The sequence below is a fragment of the Rhinatrema bivittatum genome, chromosome 8 (assembly GCF_901001135.1).
Source record: "Rhinatrema bivittatum chromosome 8, aRhiBiv1.1, whole genome shotgun sequence".
Lineage (NCBI taxonomy): Eukaryota > Metazoa > Chordata > Amphibia > Gymnophiona > Rhinatrematidae > Rhinatrema > Rhinatrema bivittatum.
Genome location: NC_042622.1, coordinates 47,790,882 through 47,809,894, shown reverse-complemented (window position 1 = coordinate 47,809,894; position 19,013 = coordinate 47,790,882). Strand labels below are relative to the sequence as shown.

Sequence of the window (19,013 nt, the reverse complement as noted above, 5' to 3'; positions counted from 1 at the left end):
TCATCAGCAGCATGTGGAGCAGGGAGGATCCCCACCAACTCTCTCCTGCAGTACCCGAAGTTGCTGGTGGCCGGACCAGTTACGAGGGAGAAGATTTTTCTCTGGGTTCAGCCAGTGTGAATGCTGGGGATTTTCCCCTAGGGGTGGGGGGATGAGGATTATTCCAAGATTTTTTTTATACTAATTTTGTCCTCTTGGTACGTAAAGCTTTTTTGGTCAAAAAGACTGCTGTAGAGCACGAGGCCAGGTCGAGTGGAAAGTCCGGGTCCCGCTCCATGGGGGAAGGGGGGGGCAGTTCCTTCCAAAAAGAGGCATACAAAGGGCGTTCGCAGGGCTGTGGGTCTATTTGCAGTGCCCTGGGATACTCGGGGACACAGGTGAATCCAAAAACCCTATGCTGCACCAAGGGAGCAGGGCCTTTGTCAAATGGCTTGGCAGATATGGCTGCCGTGGATGGAGAACCTGAGGAGATTCCTGTAGCAGAAGGTGATGATCCCAAGGTTGTGAGGCTTTTCCACAGAGATGAACTTTGGCCTTTGATTCCAATGGTGGTCCAGGAGCTGGGAATCAGAGTTGCAGGAGGAAGCCGACTTGGAGGGCATGGCCCTGTCCTGGACGAAGCTTTTCCTTTCCACAAGTCTGCAAAGAAGCTAGTGGATCGGGAGTAGAACACCCCAGAATCTGGCTTGCAGATCGGTAGAACTATGTCCAAGCTTTATCCTTTACCAGAGGAGACCTTGGAGCTCCTAGCTCTTCCCAAGGTTGATGCCTCAGTTTCAGCAGTGACCAAGAAGACTACCATTCCATTAGCTGGTTTGGCAGTGCTGAGAGATGTGCAAGATCGTAAGTTGGAGCTTCATCTCAAAAGGATTTTGAGGTTTCTCCCTCACCGATTAGAGTGGCAGTGTGTAGCAGCCTTATCCAGAGGGCTTGTTTGTGCTGGGTTCAGCAGTTACATGAGACGCAGGCTATGTCAGGAGCAGTGGCAGAGAGGGTTGAATGCCTGGAGTCTGCGGTGGCTTACAGAGCAGATGCCTTTTATGATCTTATAAGAACCTCCTTCAGGATCATGTTATCAATGGTATTGGCTAAAAGTTTGCTGTGGTTGAGAAATTGGTCAGTGGATGTGTGGCCCAAAGCTCAGTTAGGGGCTTTGCCTTTCAAAGGCAAGCTCTTATTCAGATAGGATTTAGAATAGATTATGAAGCATCTGGGAGAGTCAAAGGTGCATAAGCTGCTGGAAGATAAACCTAGAGACGGGGATGTTTTCCGACTTGTTCTAGGTTTAGAAACAAGCAGAGATTTCACTAAGCTAAGGGGTCCAGTGGGCCTCAAAGGCAGCCCACAGGAAGATCTCAGCCTTGGGGGTCAGGCCTTTTGGGGTGACAGAAGTCTGTCCAGGGCCATTCGAGTGTGGAAGCAGGGGCGGCAAAGACCTTGCAATGAAGCAAGGCTGGTCCACTCTTTGGTTTCGGCTGTTGGAGGGCATCTAATGCTCTTTTTTTCAAGGAGTCGGCCAAAATTACCATGGACCAGTGGGTCTTAGGTGTAACGAAGACAGCTATGTGTTAGAATTTGCTCGTCCCATTTGAGATGCCTTCCTGGTGTCCACTTACGCTCCTCTCGCCAAGTACATAGCAGTCCAAGGAACAATGAACCGGCTGCAGCAATTGGGGGTGATAGTGCCAGTTCCGCAAGCAGAGCAATGGACAGAGAGGTACTTCATATACTTCATGGTGCCAAAGAAAGAGAGGTCTTTTTGCCCAGTTGTGGACCTGAAGAGGGGGAATATGGCCCTCAAAATTCTGTGTTCTTGTATGGAGACTCTACGGTCAGTTATCGCAGCAGTGCGAAAAAGAGGTATTCCTGGCGTCTCTAGATCTGACAGAGGCTTATCTGCATATAGCCATCAGCAGGAGCACCAGAGGTTTCTCCACTTTATGATTCTTGGAGAACATTTCCAGTTTTGGTCTCATTTGATTTGGCAATGGCTCCGCGGACATTTACCAAGATGATGGTAGTAGTGACAGTGGCCTTACGAAAGGAAGGTGTGCTGATGCATCCATACCAGGATGACTTGGCTAATGTGAGCCAACTGGCACACATTGGTGTCCTGATGAACATGTGGCTTGCCGAGGTAACGTCAGTAGGAAAAGTACCAGAGGCTTCCTCTCCTTGACACAGTGTCAGTGCAGTGTCCCTTAGGTATGCCTGGTCACTTTTCTCTTCAGACAGATAAAAGTAATGCTTCAAAATGTCATTGCTTTTTATTACTAAATTCCAGATTTTTTTTTTGGTGAAAATAGGGTTATTGGGCCTTGGTGCTGGAACCAATCCCCTATTTATAATAATGTTCACATGGAATAATCCGTTTTGACTTATGTTTTAACTTAAGACATGGTCTTCAGCATGTCTGAGGACTTCCTGTATGGAAATTATCCAAAAGTGATTGACTAAAAAACCCCAAAGTCTTGATTGCATAAATCTTCACACCCCTTGACTCAGTAACATTGAAATGATGGCAGAAAAGGACCAAATGATCCACCCAGTCTGCCCAGCAAGTTTATGCCAGTATCTTCTGCACTATGCAGGTTTACCCCTATGCTTATCAGTTTACCAGACTGTAAAAGTCAGGGTTCTCGGATGCTGTTTGAATTCAATTTCCCTTAACTGTTGCAGAGAGCAATGTTGGAAATGCATCAAAGTTTCAGGCTTAGTGATTAAGGGTAGTAAACGCGCAACAGCCAATTACCCCCATGTTTATTTGTTCCCCAAACCTTAAAAGTTGGAGCCCTTGTTGGTTGCTGTCTAAATTCAGTTCCCCTTTTCTCACTGCCTTTGAAGCAGAGAGCAATAATGGAGTTGCATTAACAGTATAAAGGCTTAATTGTTAAGGGTAGCAACTGCCACACCATCAAGTTACCCCCATGCACTATTTTCTTTATTTCCAACCTCTAGCCTTTAGGGATCCACAGTGTTTATCCCATGCCCCTTTTGAATTCCCTGACTGTTTTCGTCTTCACCACCTCCTCCGGAAGGGCATTCCAGGCATTCACCACCATCTCCATGAAGAAATATTTCCTGACATTGGTTCTGAGTCGTCCTCCCTGGAGTTTCATTTCATGACCCCTAGTTCTCTTGATTTCTTTCCAACTGAAAAAGTTTGACGATCGTGCATCATTAAAATCTTTCAGATATCTGAAGGTCTATATCATATCTCCCCTGCACCTCCTTTCTTCCAGGGTATACATATTCAGATTCTTCAGCTTTTCCTCATAAGTCTTCCAATGCTGACCTCTCACCATTTTGGACTGCCTCTATCCTAACTTTATCCTTTTTGAGATATGGGCACCAGTATTGAACGCAGAACTCCAGATGAGGCCTCACCAAGGACCTGTACAAGAGCATTATCACCTTTTTTTTCTTACTGGTTATTGCTTTTTCTGTGCAGTCCAGCATTCTTCTGACTTTAGCTATCGCCTTGTCACATTGCTTCACTGTCTTCAGATCATCAGACACTATCACACCAAGGTTCCTCTCCCAGTCTGTGCTCATTAGTCTTTCACCTCCCATCACATAAAGTTATTTTGGATTGCTGCACCCCAGATGCAAGACTCTGCACTTCTTGGCATTGAATCCCAGCTGCCAAATCTTTGACCACTCTTCAAGTTTTCTTAAATCACTTTTCATTCTGTCTACTCCTTCAGTCATGTCCACTCTGTTGCAGATCTTAGTATCATTCGCAAATAGACAAACTTCATCTTTTACCCCTTCTGCCAGGTCGCTCACAAAGATATTGAACAGAATTGGTTCCAAAACAGATCCCTGTGGCACTCCACTTAACACCATTCTTTCTTCAGTGTAGGTTCCATTTACCATTACACGTTGTCTCCTGTCAGTTATCCAGTTTGCAATCCATGCTACTACTTTGGCACCCACTCCCAAGCTTTTCATTTTGTTCATGAGTCTCCTATGTGGTACTGTATCAAAAGCATTACTGAAATCGAAATAAATCACATTGAATGCTCTTCCCTTATCCAATTCTCTAGTCACCCAAGCAAAAAAATCAATCGGATTTGTCTGACAGGACCTTTCCCTGGTGAATCCATGTTGCCTCTGGTCGAGCAACCCACCAGATTTTAGATAGTTCACTATTCTTTCCTTCAGCAGAGTCTAATTTTCCCACCACCAAGGTGAGGCTAACTGGCATGTAGTTTCCAGCCACCGCTCTTCTCCAGTCTTGTGGCACCACTCCCATTTCCAGGGATCTATTGAACAGGTCCTTCAGTGGACCCGCCAGCACATCTCTGAGCTCCCTCAGTATCCTGGGATGTACCTCATCCGACCCCATGGCCTTGTCCACTTTGTTTCCTAGCTTTTCCTATCCATTCTCTTCTGTAAAGAGAGTTTCATCTACTTCATCCCTATCCACAATCTTGTCAACTAGCGATGGTCCTTTTCTAGGGTCTTCTCTAGTGAACTTCCAAACTGAAGTATTTGTTAAATATTTCAGCCATTTCTCAGTCTCTCTCCACACGTTGATCTTTGTCACCTGACAATTTCGCTATACCACTTTGGACCTTTCTCTGATATATCTGAAAAATGTTTTGTCACCTCGCTTTACCTCTTTGGCAATCCTTTCTTCCACCTGACTTTTTACTTTCTTGATTTCTTTCTTAGTCTCCCTCAGTTTCACCAGATATTCTTCCCTATGTTCCTCTTTTTGGGATCCTTTGTATTTCTTGAACACTGTTCTTTTTGCTTTTATTTTATTAGCCACCTCCTTTGAGAACCAGATCGGTTTCTTATTTCTCTTACTTTTGTTTACTTTTCTAACACATAGATTTGTTGCTTTTGTAATTGCTCCTTAGTTTGGCCCTCTGTTGTTCCACCTCTCATTTTCTCCCAGTCTTCTAATTCTACCTCCAGGTATGTCCCCATTTCGACAAAGTCCGTATTTTTTAAATTCAAAGCTTGGGTCTTTGTGTGACTTCTCTGAAACTTATTTGCAATATCAAACCATACCGTTTGTTGATCACTGGTGCTGAGGTGGGCACCCACCTGGATATTAGAGACATTATCCCCATTAGTGAGCACTAGGTTGAGTATAACTCCCTCCCTCGTGGGAAGCCCCTTTAGCAGCAATAACAGCCATAAGTAATTTAGGATAAGTGTCCACCAACTTTACAAAGCAGGTTGATGCCATTTTTGTTCATTCTTTTTGTCAGAAGAGTTCAAGCTCTTTCATCTGTAGACTGCAGTCTTCAAGTCTTGTCCTGAAGTTTGCATTGGATGTAGATCTGGGCTTTGACTAGGCTGTTTAAGGATGTTGATTTTCTTCTTGCTGCATCTGTCCATTGTTGGCTTTGGTTTGTACTTAGGATCATTGTCCTGCTAAAAGGTGAATCTTCTCCCTAGTCCTAGGTCGATGGTAAACTGGAACAAGTTTTCCTCCAGGATCTGCTTTAAATTGCACCATCCATCTTTCCTTCAATCTTCACGATCCTTCCTGACTTTACTGCTACAAATCATCCCCACAAAATAATGCTGTCACCACCATGCTTTAGCAATAGTGTTGGGTGATGTGTGTGGTAATTTACAGGATTTTCCAGAGGAAATCCTTTTGATAATGTTAACAGCTGACAAAAGAACAGACTATGCATTAGCGCTTACAAATATGGGTGAAAGCAGCTTAAGGCAAGTGAACCAAAGATGATGTAGCTTGGTATTTCTCCATATAGGTTAGAAGCACAAAGATTCCTAGGAATAGATTAAAAAAAAAAATTGTTTACTGCTTTAGCTGACTATTGTATCACGCATGCAAAGCATGCACCATGCATGGGTATTAGAATATTAATTTTAGGTAGCATAGATACAAAAAGATGATTTGTCAAAATGCTTTTTAGCATCTTCTATTGAATAAGATGCATAATGTGCTGTTAGGCATATATATAAGCTTCAGTTTCATAGTGTGTAGACAGATGGACTCAGGACCAGTGGGTTATGCTCCCCTGCCAGCAGATGGAGATGGAGCAAGCTGACCAAACAATGTATATATACTCCTGCAGTGACACCAGCCTGCCAGTATTCTCCATCTCCAGCAAATGGAAGACTTGCATCTCTCTATAGGGATTGCTTCATATCTTGGAAGGAGAATTTAAAATTGAATAAGGAAAGTCCTGCTCTCCTGCGGTGATACCAGATGGTCCCTCCCCCAGTTGAAAATTCCTGAGGTGAATTCTGTGGTCCCTCAGATGTGTGCTTTGGTCCGGTAGCTGGGTTTCCCGGTGTGAACTTAGCTGATTATACAACTTAAAGACAGCGGGTGCAGGAGGCCGAGCACGGAGGTGACAGCAACATGCCCCCTCTCCCCACACCAGAGACAGTCTCTGTACTCAGCCAGAAAGGCTGAGCTCGGACAAGTTTAAAAAGAAAAAAGAGGCGCACACAGTGTGGAGTCCAAGATGGTGACCAGAGTGGTAGCATTGTGAAGCTGCTCCGGCATTTTTTTCTGTCTTGGTTCGAATTTTCCTGGAAAATATGCCCCTGAAACGCAAGGGGAAGCTCAGGACTTTATTAGCTCTATTCCAGCGCAGTCCACGGGGCAGAAAAACAATCACACAATGCATCGCACAAACAGTTGGTAAGGAGCTGGGAGGTCCGGCTGTCTGGTCACAGGGAGGAGAATGTGACCCGACCTCGGAAGAGAGATCCCTCAGCCTGTTGGACAACAGGCTGCCACTGGCTGTGCGAGCAACATCGACGCCGTGATTGGACGGGAGCTCCCAAGTGGCAGCTCGTGCTGAACAATCAGAGGGGGCTGCCTCTGTGAATATGCATGCACAGACCTCCACGAACAACGAAGAGGATACACTTGGAGCCACCAAACAGAGAAGCAGAGTGGGCCAGAGAGAGATGGAAGGAGAGAGCCCAGGGCAGGAGCCCCTTCCCTAAACCCGAGGTAGTCACATTAGATTCACTGTGGAATCTGTCTGCTTTGGCAAGGTCTTTTGCAGACTGTTCGGTAAAGATAAATTCTGTCTCTCAGCAGCTTGAAGCCTTGAATAAAAACTTTGAGGGATATAAAATGGAGACCACAGAAAAGGTCTTGAGGATGGAAAATGAAGTAAAGCAAATTAAAGAGGTCCAAGCAACCATTATACAGGACTGCAGGTGCAGTCAATAGAAAAATTGAAAACCGAGAACTCGTTGAGGCATTTAAATTTAAGAGTTTTAAACTTTCCTATGGTGATTGAAGAAATCCCTAGAGTTACTATAATACGATATTTCCCTGAGATATTAGAAATCTCCCCTAAGAAGACTCCACCTCTAGAAAAAGTTTATTTCCTGCCAATTCGGAAAAAAACAACAAATGCAAATGCCTCAATGTTTTGGAAAATTTAACCGATTTTCTCAAGTCCTCTGAGTATGAGATTGCTGAGAGAGCGACGTTGTTAATATCATTTTTCAACAAGAGCGACATGGGAGTAATAATGAGAGTGTACTTCAAGAAAATGAATGTAACCTTTATGGATCTCGGATTAGAATATTCCCCGATTTGACAAAGGCGACACAAATTAAAAGGAAAATTTTTCTTGCTTTAAAGCTGGATGTATTGGCCTTGGGAGCCTCCTACATTTTTAGGTTCCCATGTAAATGTGTCCTAAAGTTTGAAAAGAATAGTTATATTTTTTTCTTCCCGATCAACTGAAAAGCTTTGTCAATGCAAAAAAGACATTACTACTTGTAAGCAGTAGTTAAAGAAGTCCATTTGAGAGAAAATCTGTTATGCTGGTCATATATTCTTATTGTTAAAAAATATTTCCTATCATTTTGTAATCTCCTTATGTTTGCATGTACTCCACCCCCAGTGATTAGGGGTCTAATGAGTGGTAAAATATCGGGAAGAGATTTCTCTTTTGAAATTGTTTCTTTGATTATAGAAATGTATTTCTTCTTATATCCTGATATGATACACTATGTTTCATTCACAAAGTTTTAATGCTTTATATAGTATTGAAAAAATTAATAAAGATTAAATTTAAAAAAAAGAAAACAACGTAAAGGCAGAGACAGTGTAGAAGGGTTTACATGACTTCTTCCGGTCTCCATGCTCAGTGCACCTTTCTGACATTCGTTCTTGCTCCTATGAGGGTTAAGGAATCTGGCAGGTGGCTAGGCCCCGCGGTTATTTATTTCGTTATTTATATTATTTTGTATACTGATATTCTGTGATCAATCATACCGGTTCACAATTTCAATAAAATAGCTCCAAAACCATACAATATAAAACAAATGAAATCAATAAAATAAAATAATTTACAATGTACAATAAAATCTAATATGAAAAGCAAGTTAGAATTTTGCCTGTGTGCCATGTGGTAGGCAGGTGGCGTTTTCACGCGCTTCTGTGCATGCTTTGCTACCATCTGCAGGACATCTGTGTGCACAGTGCACTCAGTTTTGGGCACACCTTTTGCACGCACAAGTTTTTAAGTTGGCTGTGCGCCCAGGCTTTGGCACATACTTTGTGTGTGTGCTTTTTGCAGCACTTACTTTTAGGGTGCCTAATTTTTGTGCACATAAATTTTATGCACTTGAAATTTTTTCAGCGTGCGCTGACTGGATGCACGTTTTCCATCACCTGTGTGCTGGTGAACAAAAAACCTAAGTGCTTTTCTCTCTGTTGCCTCTCATGTTTGGGCATCTCAGCCTGATTGGTCTTCTAACATGTGTCAGCGCTATTTAGAGACTCAGGGAGAGATATCTTCCTCTGATTTCACTAAGCCTGGATCCTCCCAGCCTGATGATGGTCTGGTTAAGGATCTGTCTGGAGGTACGCCAGATCTTGGAACTTCCTTGACTGGTTCCTTCGCAGGGGATGGCGGTTCAGTTGGCCCCACTCAAGTTCTTTCTGGGTTTGGCCTGGATCCAGTTGCTTTTTCTTGGGTGGAGATTTTTCAAGGTTTGCAATCATTTTTTCAGGTGCAGTCCTCAGCTTTACCCAATCCTGTCAGGTCGGACCCTCAGCCAGTGGCCCCCCCCCCCCCCTCCCTCGTCCAGTCCTATGTTTAAGCACCAGAACATGCCTCAGTTTACTGCACTAATCCCGACAGGAACCTGGATGGCACTGATGATGAGGCAGATCTTGATTCCCTGGAAGATAGGGAAATTCCTACGGGGTTGGAACCATATTGGACCATGTTGCGGTTCTTTCATAGAGATAAACTGCCGGCCCTGATTTCCCAGAACTTAAAGATGCTGATGTGGATTCCACGTCTAAACTGAAGAAGAATCCCATTTTGGTTTCCTTGTGTAAAGTCTCTTGTTTTTTTTCTTGAATGGGGCGCCCCAGAGGCAACTTTCAAAGGGGGTCAGACACTGAAAGGCCTATACCCCTGAATCCAGCGGTGAGGGAGCATTTGCGTTTTCCCAAAGTGGATGCACTGGTCTGTTCCGTCTCTATGTGAATGACTATCCCCATGGAGGGAGGAGAGGCCCTGAAAGATGTGCAAGATAGGAGGATTGAGGCTATCCTTAAGCAAGCCTTTGAAGCAGTGGCGATGACTTTACAGATACCTTCTTGTTGCACCCTAGTGGCACCATCTGGAGGTGATATGAAAAGGATATGCCCTGGAATTTTGCGGTATTTCTCGGGACGCAATGATGGTGTCTCCTTGCCACTCCCAGCAGAAGAAGCAGGCAGTGGAATCTACACTTCTAAGGCTCCTCCAGCTGAAGGCTGTGGTTCCAGTGCCTATGTCTTAGAAAGTATGGGGCGATATTCCATGTTTTTTGTGGGGCTCAAGAAGGGGAGGGCTCCTTTCGTCCCATCCTGGATCTCAAACGTGTCAACAGTCATTTGAGGGTGATTCGTTTTCACATGGAAACCTTACGCTCAGTGATAATGGTCATTCAGTCGGGGGAATTTCTGATCTTCTTGCATCTGTCCGAGACCTGCCTTCATATTCCTATCTGTTTGGAACACCGTTTTCTGCGTTTTGCAGTGTTGAGGCACTGCCTTTTGGTCTAGCCACCGCTCCTAGAATATTTTCCAAGATTATGGTGGTAGTAACAGTGGCATTAAGAAGAGATGGGATCCTGGTGCACCCATACTTGGACGACTGGCTGATTCGAGCCAAGTCTCAGGAAGGGAGCCACCTAGTGACCCGCAAGGTGATCTCCTTGTTGCAGGAGCTTGGTTGGGTGGTAAACCTGGCCAAGTGCAGTCTTCAGCCATCTCAGTCCTTGGAGTATCTGGGTGTTCGGTTCGACACGAGGCAGGACAAGGTTTTCCTGCCGGAGGTTCAGATTCAGAAATTGATGTGTCGTGTATCAGTTGGTGAGCACTTTATGCCTGACAGTGTAGTCTTATCTACAGGTGCTCTGTTTGATGGCAGCAACCCTGGAAGTGGTGCCATGGGTGAGGGCGCATATGCATCCTCTTCAGTGCTCACTACTGTCTCATTGGAACCCGCAGTCTCAGGACTATTCGGTCGTCTTCTCTTGCAGGAGATTCATGTGAGAAGGGGTGTTTCCTTGTCCTCCCCGAACTGGTTGATACTCGCGACAGATGCGAGTCTCCAGGGTTGGGGAGCTCACTGTAAGGAGCTGTTGGCCCAAGGGCATCGGGATGCCGAAGAGTCCCTCTGGAACATAATTGCCTGGAAGCCTGGGCGGTTTGGTTGTCATGCTTGCAGTTCAGCCACAGACTGCAGGGTCAAGTGGTCCGAGTGATGTTAGGCCACCATCATTGCATTGTTCACAACAATCGACAGGGAGGCGTCAAGAGCCAGCAAGTGAGGCAGGAAATAGATGAGCTTATGGAATGGGCAGAAGGACATCTACAGATGATCTCTGCCTCTCACATTGCAGAAAAAGACGACGAAAGAGCAGACTGGACCCAGGAGAATGGATGTTGTCAGACAAGGCATTTCAGCTGATAGGTTATCGCTGGGGCCTTCCGTTCTTGGACCTGCTGGTGACTTTTCACAGTGCGAAGGTTCCTCTATTCTTCAGTCACAGGAAAGATCCATGGTCCCTGGGCATAGATGTTCTCATTCAGGTCTGGCTGGAAGACAAGTTGCTTTATGCCTTTCCTCCGTGGCCCTTGTTGGACAGTGTAGTTTGCAGGATCGAAGACCACATGGGGGATGGTACTCCTGGTGGCAATGAATTGGCCCAGAAGACCATGGTATGCAGATCTGCAAAGACTCCTGGTAGAGACCCCCCCTTCATCTTCCACCATGCAAGAATCTGTTGCAGCAGGGACCTGTCCTTCACAAAGATCCAACTTTGTTTTGTCTTACGGTATGGCCCTTGAGAGGGCTAGCTTGCTGAAGCGTGCACATTCTTCAGTGGTAATTGTTACCTTGCTCCACGCTCGGAAGTTCTCCACCTGATGTGAGTATTGAGGTGTTTTTCCTCGTTCAGTTAAGATCCCGCTCATTCTGGAATTTTTGCAGGATGGGTTAAATAAATAAAGGATTGGCCCTTAATTCCTTGAAGGTAACAGGTTGTGGCTCTTGCCTGTTTTAGGGGCCTGGTGAAAGGTAATTCTTTATAGTCTCATCCTGATGTGGCCTTTTTTTTTTTTTTTTTTTTTTTGAAGGGTGTGAAACATCTTCGGCCTCCCTTGAGGTTACCAATTCCATTGTGGAGTCTTAATTTGGTGTTGGAATTCTTGGTGGGCCCTACGTTTTGACCACTAAATAGCCTTTCCTTGCAGTTGTTGACCTTGAAGACAGTGTTCCTGGTGGCTATCTGTTCTGCGTGTCGAATTTCCAAGCTGCAGGCCTTGTCTTGCTAGGAGCTGTTCCTTCAGGTGACTCCGGGGGAAAGGGGGGGGGGGGCGTTATAGCTGCATACTGTTCCATCCTTCTTTCCCAAAGTGGTCTCGGAATTTCATTTGAATCAGTCCATTTCCTTGCCATCCTTGGATAAGGTCAGGGATGCGGAGGAGTATCTCCTCCTGCGTCCCCTGGATGTCAAGAGACTTGTCATGCATTATCTAGAGGATTCTGAACCATTCCGAAAGACGGATCACCTTTGTATCCTTCATGGTGGAAGGAAGCAGGGTTGAATCAGTTGAAGAGAGAGTGGCTGTGAAAGGTGAGAAAGAGAAAATGAAAGAATCTTCAGTGTTGGATTTGGGAGGAGCTGGTAGGTTGGGGAATGTGATAGAAGTATTGGAGAGGAGTAAGTGATAGGTGATGGGAATGAGAGCAAGGAGGGAATGGTGAATGGGGTGAGAGGGAGGATGATAGAAAATTAGTTGGAGAGATGGGAAAAATGGCTGAAGAGGGATGAGAGAGGAGGTAGGGTGGGAAGGTTGTAAAAGGGGGGTTTACTGGAGGAGAAGAGGTCCTTTAGATGGGGTGTAGGTTGAGCAAAAGGATCAGATGGAGTGTGGTGAGGGTTGAGAAAGGAGTAATTGTTGGAGTGGAATTGCACTTCTGATAATTTTGTTTTGGTCGTGCTCTGGGGTCATGTGAATTTTCAAATGCTAAATGGGGTCACACTGGCTGAAAGTTTGGGAAGCCCTTTAATAGAGAGATTAGAAAAAAATCTCTTATCCAGAACCATGTGAATTTCATTGAAGTTTTTCTGGATCCTTGCTATCTATGAAGAGATTGCAAGAACAATAGAAACCCCACCAGTTTCCAGATTTCCAGCACCATTCTTGGATCACTGTCTCAGACTATAATAATTCGGCCCTTATTTGTCTTAGTTTGTTTCTGCAACTCGTAAATTGCACAATGAAGACTTTTGGGCCTGATATGCACTGATATGTCCTGTTTTTTGTCTTACTATAGAGGCTTCTTGTTTGTGGAAAAACTCCTTCACATGTGAGCAGTGAAAATGCATCTGATGTACAACCATTCTGCTTTTTTATGTCCTGTATAAATATTTGTTGGAAAAAAAAAAAAAGGTAGTAGTTAAATACACTCCTGAAGCTACTGTTTAGGATATCTTTGGTCACTAGGTAATGTGTAATCTTGCTTACAGCTCTTTGGCCAGAGGTGATCTATTGCATCAGTGCATGCCAGCTCCAGAACAGTCTTTGTTAAAAGTCTTCATATGGACTTTTCTAAAACGATAACTAGTGGTTACTAAAATACCATAATGGCTCTTAATCCCCACACATATGGTATAAATATACATAACAATTTTAGCCAATTTAAATAGTTCTTTTAACATGAAATAGTCACAAACAGAGCAGTAAAATGGTTGTAGATTAATGTTGCTTTGCATCCAAAACAGGATATCACAAAGGCTTAACAATTACTGACTAATAAAATGCAAAACTAATGTCACAGCTGGATTGCATTGTACAGTAGGATGATTAATTCCAGCACGTGCTTTTTAGCAGTCTGTCTGAGACAGGGCAGTAAAATTGGAGGTGGAGCAGAAGACTCAGTCTGTAATTCCTTGTAAATGCAAAACAAATTTCTTTTGTTTGTTTAATGGAATGTAATTATTTTATTCTTCTTTGTTTTCAGAACAAAACATTGACACAAAATTGAAGAAGCTTGTGAAAGACAACAGCCCTAAAGAAATGCAATTCTCTAGGAACGAAGCCAAGAGACAGTTGAATTCAAGACCAGAAGATAAAAGCAAGAAGAGGATTTTATATATATATATATATATATATATATATAAAGTCAAGATTGTGGTTACTGTTTTCCTTTTTTATTCTACCTTTGATTTCCAGTGCAGCAGCTGCCAGCCATCTGGGTGATTTTGAGCCCTTTTAGAGATATAACCCTAACCAGCCAGGTTGTAATCTTCAAACGACAAAGTGGGCTTTTTTTTTGGAGGGGGGGGGGGGAGGGAAAGGTGGAATACTGTAAGTGTTGTGCTGGGTTACATTTTGTAATTTTGACACTATCCATGATATAAAAAAGGTGAAAAGGGGAGATACTGTCTCTTGAATGGATTTATGTATGTGATTATTACTAGGCTTTTTACCCTAGCAATTTTCACCCATTTTCAAGCTATATCCCTTCTCTCCCATGTCATCGCACTAATTTGCCTGCGGCCACATGTCATCTTTCCCTTTGAAATCTTCTGAACCTCTGCTGTTCCTTGAGCTGAGTCTGCCTGGTAGGTGTCACCACTCTCTGTCAGGCACTCTGATCTCTCCTCCTACTGCATCTCCAGCCCCAAGCTATTGAAGCCAAGTCCAGGAATCTAGCCCAGCTCTTATGCAGCCCTGCCAATGGCCCATTGGACTGAGCTGTTTCTTGATGTGCCCTCCATGCACATATATATATATATATATGCATGGAGGGCATATATATGCAGTTCCATAAATATATATATATATATATATATATATATATATATATATTTATGGAACTGCATATTCAATGACATTTTTTTTTTTTAGATTGCATGGAGGCTTAATGGCTTATAGAAAAAAAAACCAAATATGGATACATTCTCAATTGTAGTGTAAAACAAAAAAGCCAATAAGCATTGAGTTCTGTTTTTGTACCTTATAGTATTAGCTCTAAGATAATTTTGTGAGAACAAATGTAGATGAGTGGAACAGAATACACAAAAGTGAGCCAAGACATTCCTGAAACTGCTTTTTATAATTGCTTTATTCAAAATGTTTTATTTACAGTCAAAAAGCAGAGTCTGCTCCTTAGAAACCATACCCACTTTAGCATAATTCTACATAAAGGAGAAGCAGGAGGAGAGCACAGCCATTCTTGCTAATGCCATCTTTTCATTATTCTGTTCATTTGTTTGACTTTCTGTAACAGGCAGGGACTGCTTTAGGAAAATGTTACTTCGATCACACGGACAGTGTCCATTATGTAAAGTGATCTGAACATAAAGAATGTTGTCCATTTCATGGGAGGAGGGCCACGGGACTTAGTGCAGGCATTTCTTCTTCTATCCTAAATAACAGGGCAGTGTTAATCACAAATGTTATGTTACTGAGTGGCAGTGGGGAGCAAAGGAGACCATATCCTTGAAAGATAATGTGGAAGGAACTCTGCAGGAGGCCTAAATGTTCCTGAGAACTGGAGAGAAAGATAGAAGGGAGGGAGAAATTCTTCCCTAGGGAGAAACTGTATAGATATAGTGCTCCAGGATAAGAAGAAGCATCAAAACAGAAGCTGAGGATAAACGGGAGACCTGCTGGAATGATGAGTTAAAATCTTCTTACATTGGTAGAATGAGAAGATTACAAAGCTGGGTGGTTCTGCTCACCAAACTGTCTAGTAATCTATTGCAGAATAGTTTTGAATTTTACATTTGTACAGTTTGATTAACTAAAAAGAGAATAGATGTGGAATCCTGAATTTGATTTCATGGTTTAACTTTTAGATGTTCTGGTGTTTTATTGCTTAAACAGGTTTGTTCTCGTGCCAATAGGAGCTTTATGTGAGGGAGAATTTTTTGACAGACACAAAATTGAAGATAAACCTGATTAATTCAGGACTTCTAAATTCTGTTCTGTTTTGTACCATTTTATATATTTTATTTTTTTTTTGGAGGAGGGGGGATGGATAACATGGAAAGTGTATTTCAGTTTGAAATAGCACTTGAACTTAACTAAGATGCTTTGGGTTCTTAAGATGTGCTGTGCCAGAGGTATAGTGTGTTAAACAGTACTATATACATCTGAGAAGAGAATTCTTTTTTTTTTTTTTTAAACAGTATAGAAAACTAAACAAGTTGCTGAGAATATAAATGAATTATTGATAGAGGAAGGCAAATGAAGAGAAGCATGAGAATTTGACAGCTTTGATTGTTGAATGGGGAGGGTTACAGTTTTTAATACTAATTTTCAGTTTTGAGTGGTGTCTAAGCACTACAGTATTTTAATATACATTTGCCTCTGAGCAGATCAACAGCAGTGTAAAAAAAAACTTAAGATTAATTGAAGGTGTCCATCATTATACATCAGTCTTCTGTACTGAAAGCTTCTTGCAGGCTGTGCTGGGATGAAAAGAGAAAAAAATTAGTTCCCTGTACATTTCCAGATCAGTCCATACTCCTGTGGGGTTTTTTTTGTGTTTTTTTTTTTTAATTTTCTCTTTATTAAGTTTTAACATTTTACAAAGCATCCACTTTGATAAAGAAATATGACAGACTCCTGTGTTTTGCCTCCCTTCTAGTAGCTGGAGTCAGAGAAAACTTTCACAGCCACTGGCAATACACAGACATATGTCTCCAGCAGATGGAGGAGGTGCAAAACCTGCAGTTCTGAATCTTGGGAAAAAAAAAAAAAGGAGGATCCACAATTTACCTAGGAGTTTGTTCTCCTTTGATCTCTCCCCGGAGGTTGCCAGGTCCTGGTGGGACCATCCCTCCTGGTTGTAGAGTTACACAAGCAGGGGTTGAAGACCCCAACTTGCTATTTGGACCACTTTGGAGGTAAAAGCTGGTGGTCCAATTCCCTCATCTCCTTGGAGCTTGGAAGAAACCTGGACCATCTTTCAAATAAGCCTGTTCTGTTTTTGTCTTCTCTGCTGTGTAAAGTTATTTAAAAAAAAAAAAAACCCAGAACTTATTTGGAGTAAGGAACGGCAGTGTTTAGCGTCAGTCCGTGTTCTCCCCAACGCCACAGTGCAGGGAGGCAGCTTGAGATTTGTTTTTTCCTCCAGCTCTCCTGTTGGTCTGTTTGCAGCTGGTTCCAGCTTTCCACTTGGTTGATACAGCAGTCAGCGATGCCACGGGAAGCACGTTGTGCTGAGTGTGGGGGACTTTCCACCCGCCTCTTCTGGGCTGGCTGCTGTTCCCAGTGTCTCCCTGGAGAGGAGGGCACATTGGGAGGGGCTGGAATAGTGTCTTTGGTGCAGCGGTGGTCTGGGGGAGTGAAAACAGAGAGGCAGGAGGCTGAGGATACATTTCCGCTGAGCATGGGAACGGCAGCCATGTTGAAAATCTTCACTGCTCAAACACAGCAGGTTGAGGAGGGAGGGAATCTCTTGCCCGTACTATCACCGGCTGAAATTAGCCCCACTGAGGCCCGGGGGGGCCCTTGCAGAGCGATCGTAGTATGAGTCTGATCCTCTGGCAGAGGATTCAGACACTCTAGCCCCTTTTCCCTGGAGTTTGTTCTTTTAATGCATAAGGCGATTCTGGCATGCCAGGCAACAGCCCACCCCTCTCGCAAGCACAGGGCAGTGGGGTCCCTTCCCAGTAAGAGAACTAAGGGGCCTGGGGCCACAAGGGTTCACCGGATCTGTACCCCTTCGACACAGGGGGGCTGCAGGTGAGTTTTCCTCTGAGGATTCGGAGAAGGGTTTGTCCCCGGATGCCAGCTTCCTGACTCTGATCCAGAGTAGAATGTACAGGGTCCAGTGGAGGAGCAGGGGATTTTCTCAGTATTGGAAGGCAATGATCCTAAGGTGCTTCGCTTCTTTCAAAGGAAAGAGCTGGGACCCCTCATTCCGCATGTCCTGGCGGAGCTGGGCATTGCGGTCCCTCAAGAGAATACAGATCCGGAGAATGTAGATCCAGTTATGACAAGCTTGCAGGGTCTGGCCAAGATGTTCCCTTTTTATAGCTCCTTTAAACAGTTGGTGATCAGGGAGTGGGACACTCTGGAGACTAGCCTCAAGATGAGTAGTGCTATGGATAAGCTGTATCTGCTGCCCGAGGATACTTTGGCGCTCTTATGAGTTCTGAAGGTGGACGCCGTGGTCTCAAAGAGGACAACCATGCCCAGGGCCATGGCACTGAAGGATGTGCAGGATAAGAAACTGGATATCCACCTTAAGAAGATATTTGAGGGTCTTGGTGCTGGGCATCCGGGCCGCACTTTGTAGTAGCTTTGTGCTTCGTGCGTCGCAGCAGTGGGTGCAGCAGTTACAAGCCGATAGCCACTTATCTCCTGTGGAGTCACAACAGGCGGACCATCTGGAGGCTGTGGTCAATTATGGCGCGGATGCCTTGTATGATCTCATCCGTACTTCTTCCAGAACTATGATGTCTGCAGTCTCGGCTAGGAGACTTATTTGGTTGCGGAATTGGTCAGCGGATGCCTCATCAAAGGCACAGCTTGGTGCCTTGACGTTCAAGGACAAGCTCCTTTTTGGAGAGGATCTGAAACAAATTATCAAGCTCTTGGGGGCCAAGCCCAAGGGGGCCAAGGTGTCCTTCCCAGTGTGCCCTTGGTATCTGGTCCAGAGACATTTTTGACAGGGCAGAGTTCCGGCGACCGGGCAAAGGCAGGCCTCAGGCAGATCGCAGGCCTGGAACCAGCCCCTTCATGTCCATAGAGCAGGCAGGGATGCCTCCAGCCAGGGGTCTGGAGGTTCTAAACCTGCACAATGAAAGAAGACAGGCTCACTCCTTGGTTCCGATAATAGGGGGTCATCTTATCCAATTTTACAAGGAGTGGGCCAAGATCACGTTGGACCAGTGGGTTCTAAGCATATAGAACTCAGTTACGCTTTAGAGTTTGCTCTGCCCCTCTTTAGAGTTTGGTCTCTCCCTGTGCATTGGTGGAAAAGAAGTGGGTGGTGTTTCAGACTCTCCACCACCTGCGAATGTTAGGAGCCATAGTTCCCATTCTTCTGCACGAGCGAGGGACAGATCGTTATTCCATTTTTGTAGTTCCCAAAAAGGAAGGGATGTTTTGTCTAATTCTCAACCTAAAGAAAGTGAATCAGGCTCTCAAAGTTGCTCGTTTTTGCATGGAAACCTTGCGGTCAGTCATCACAGCAGTGCAAAGAGAGGAGTTTTTGGCTTCTTTGGATCTGATGGAGGCATATCTTTAGATCTGGATCCACCCAGATCAAAGGATCCTGCGGTTCATGATCCTGGGAGATCATTTTCAGTTTTGCACCCTTCCGTTCGGTTTAGTGGCCGTGCCGTGGACCTTCACCAAGGTTGTGGTGTTTGGCAGCAGCAGCCTTACGGAAGGAGGATGTTTTGGTGCACCCAGATCTCACCAATTGGCTGATTCAAGCCAAGTCGCAGGACCTTTGCAGGCAGGCTGTGAGGTTGGTCTTGGGCCGCTTTAGTGCATTGGGGTGGATTGT

The 19,013-nt window shown here is 44.3% G+C and overlaps 1 protein-coding gene across 2 annotated transcripts in view; it reads left to right on the top strand.

The window, feature by feature from the left end:
* Positions 1–13,939, top strand: part of RPN2 (ribophorin II) — a 124,347-nt gene extending 110,408 nt beyond the window's left edge. Inside the window, exon 17 of one of the 2 annotated variants that reach the window (XM_029613863.1) lies at positions 13,503–13,939. In XM_029613863.1, the coding sequence (XP_029469723.1) occupies positions 13,503–13,515 (13 nt within the window). In that variant the 3' untranslated portion in view covers positions 13,516–13,939. The remainder of the gene's footprint in view (positions 1–13,502) is intronic. The other variant, XM_029613862.1, reaches the window with a different exon arrangement.
* Positions 13,940–19,013: the final 5,074 nt, after the last annotated feature.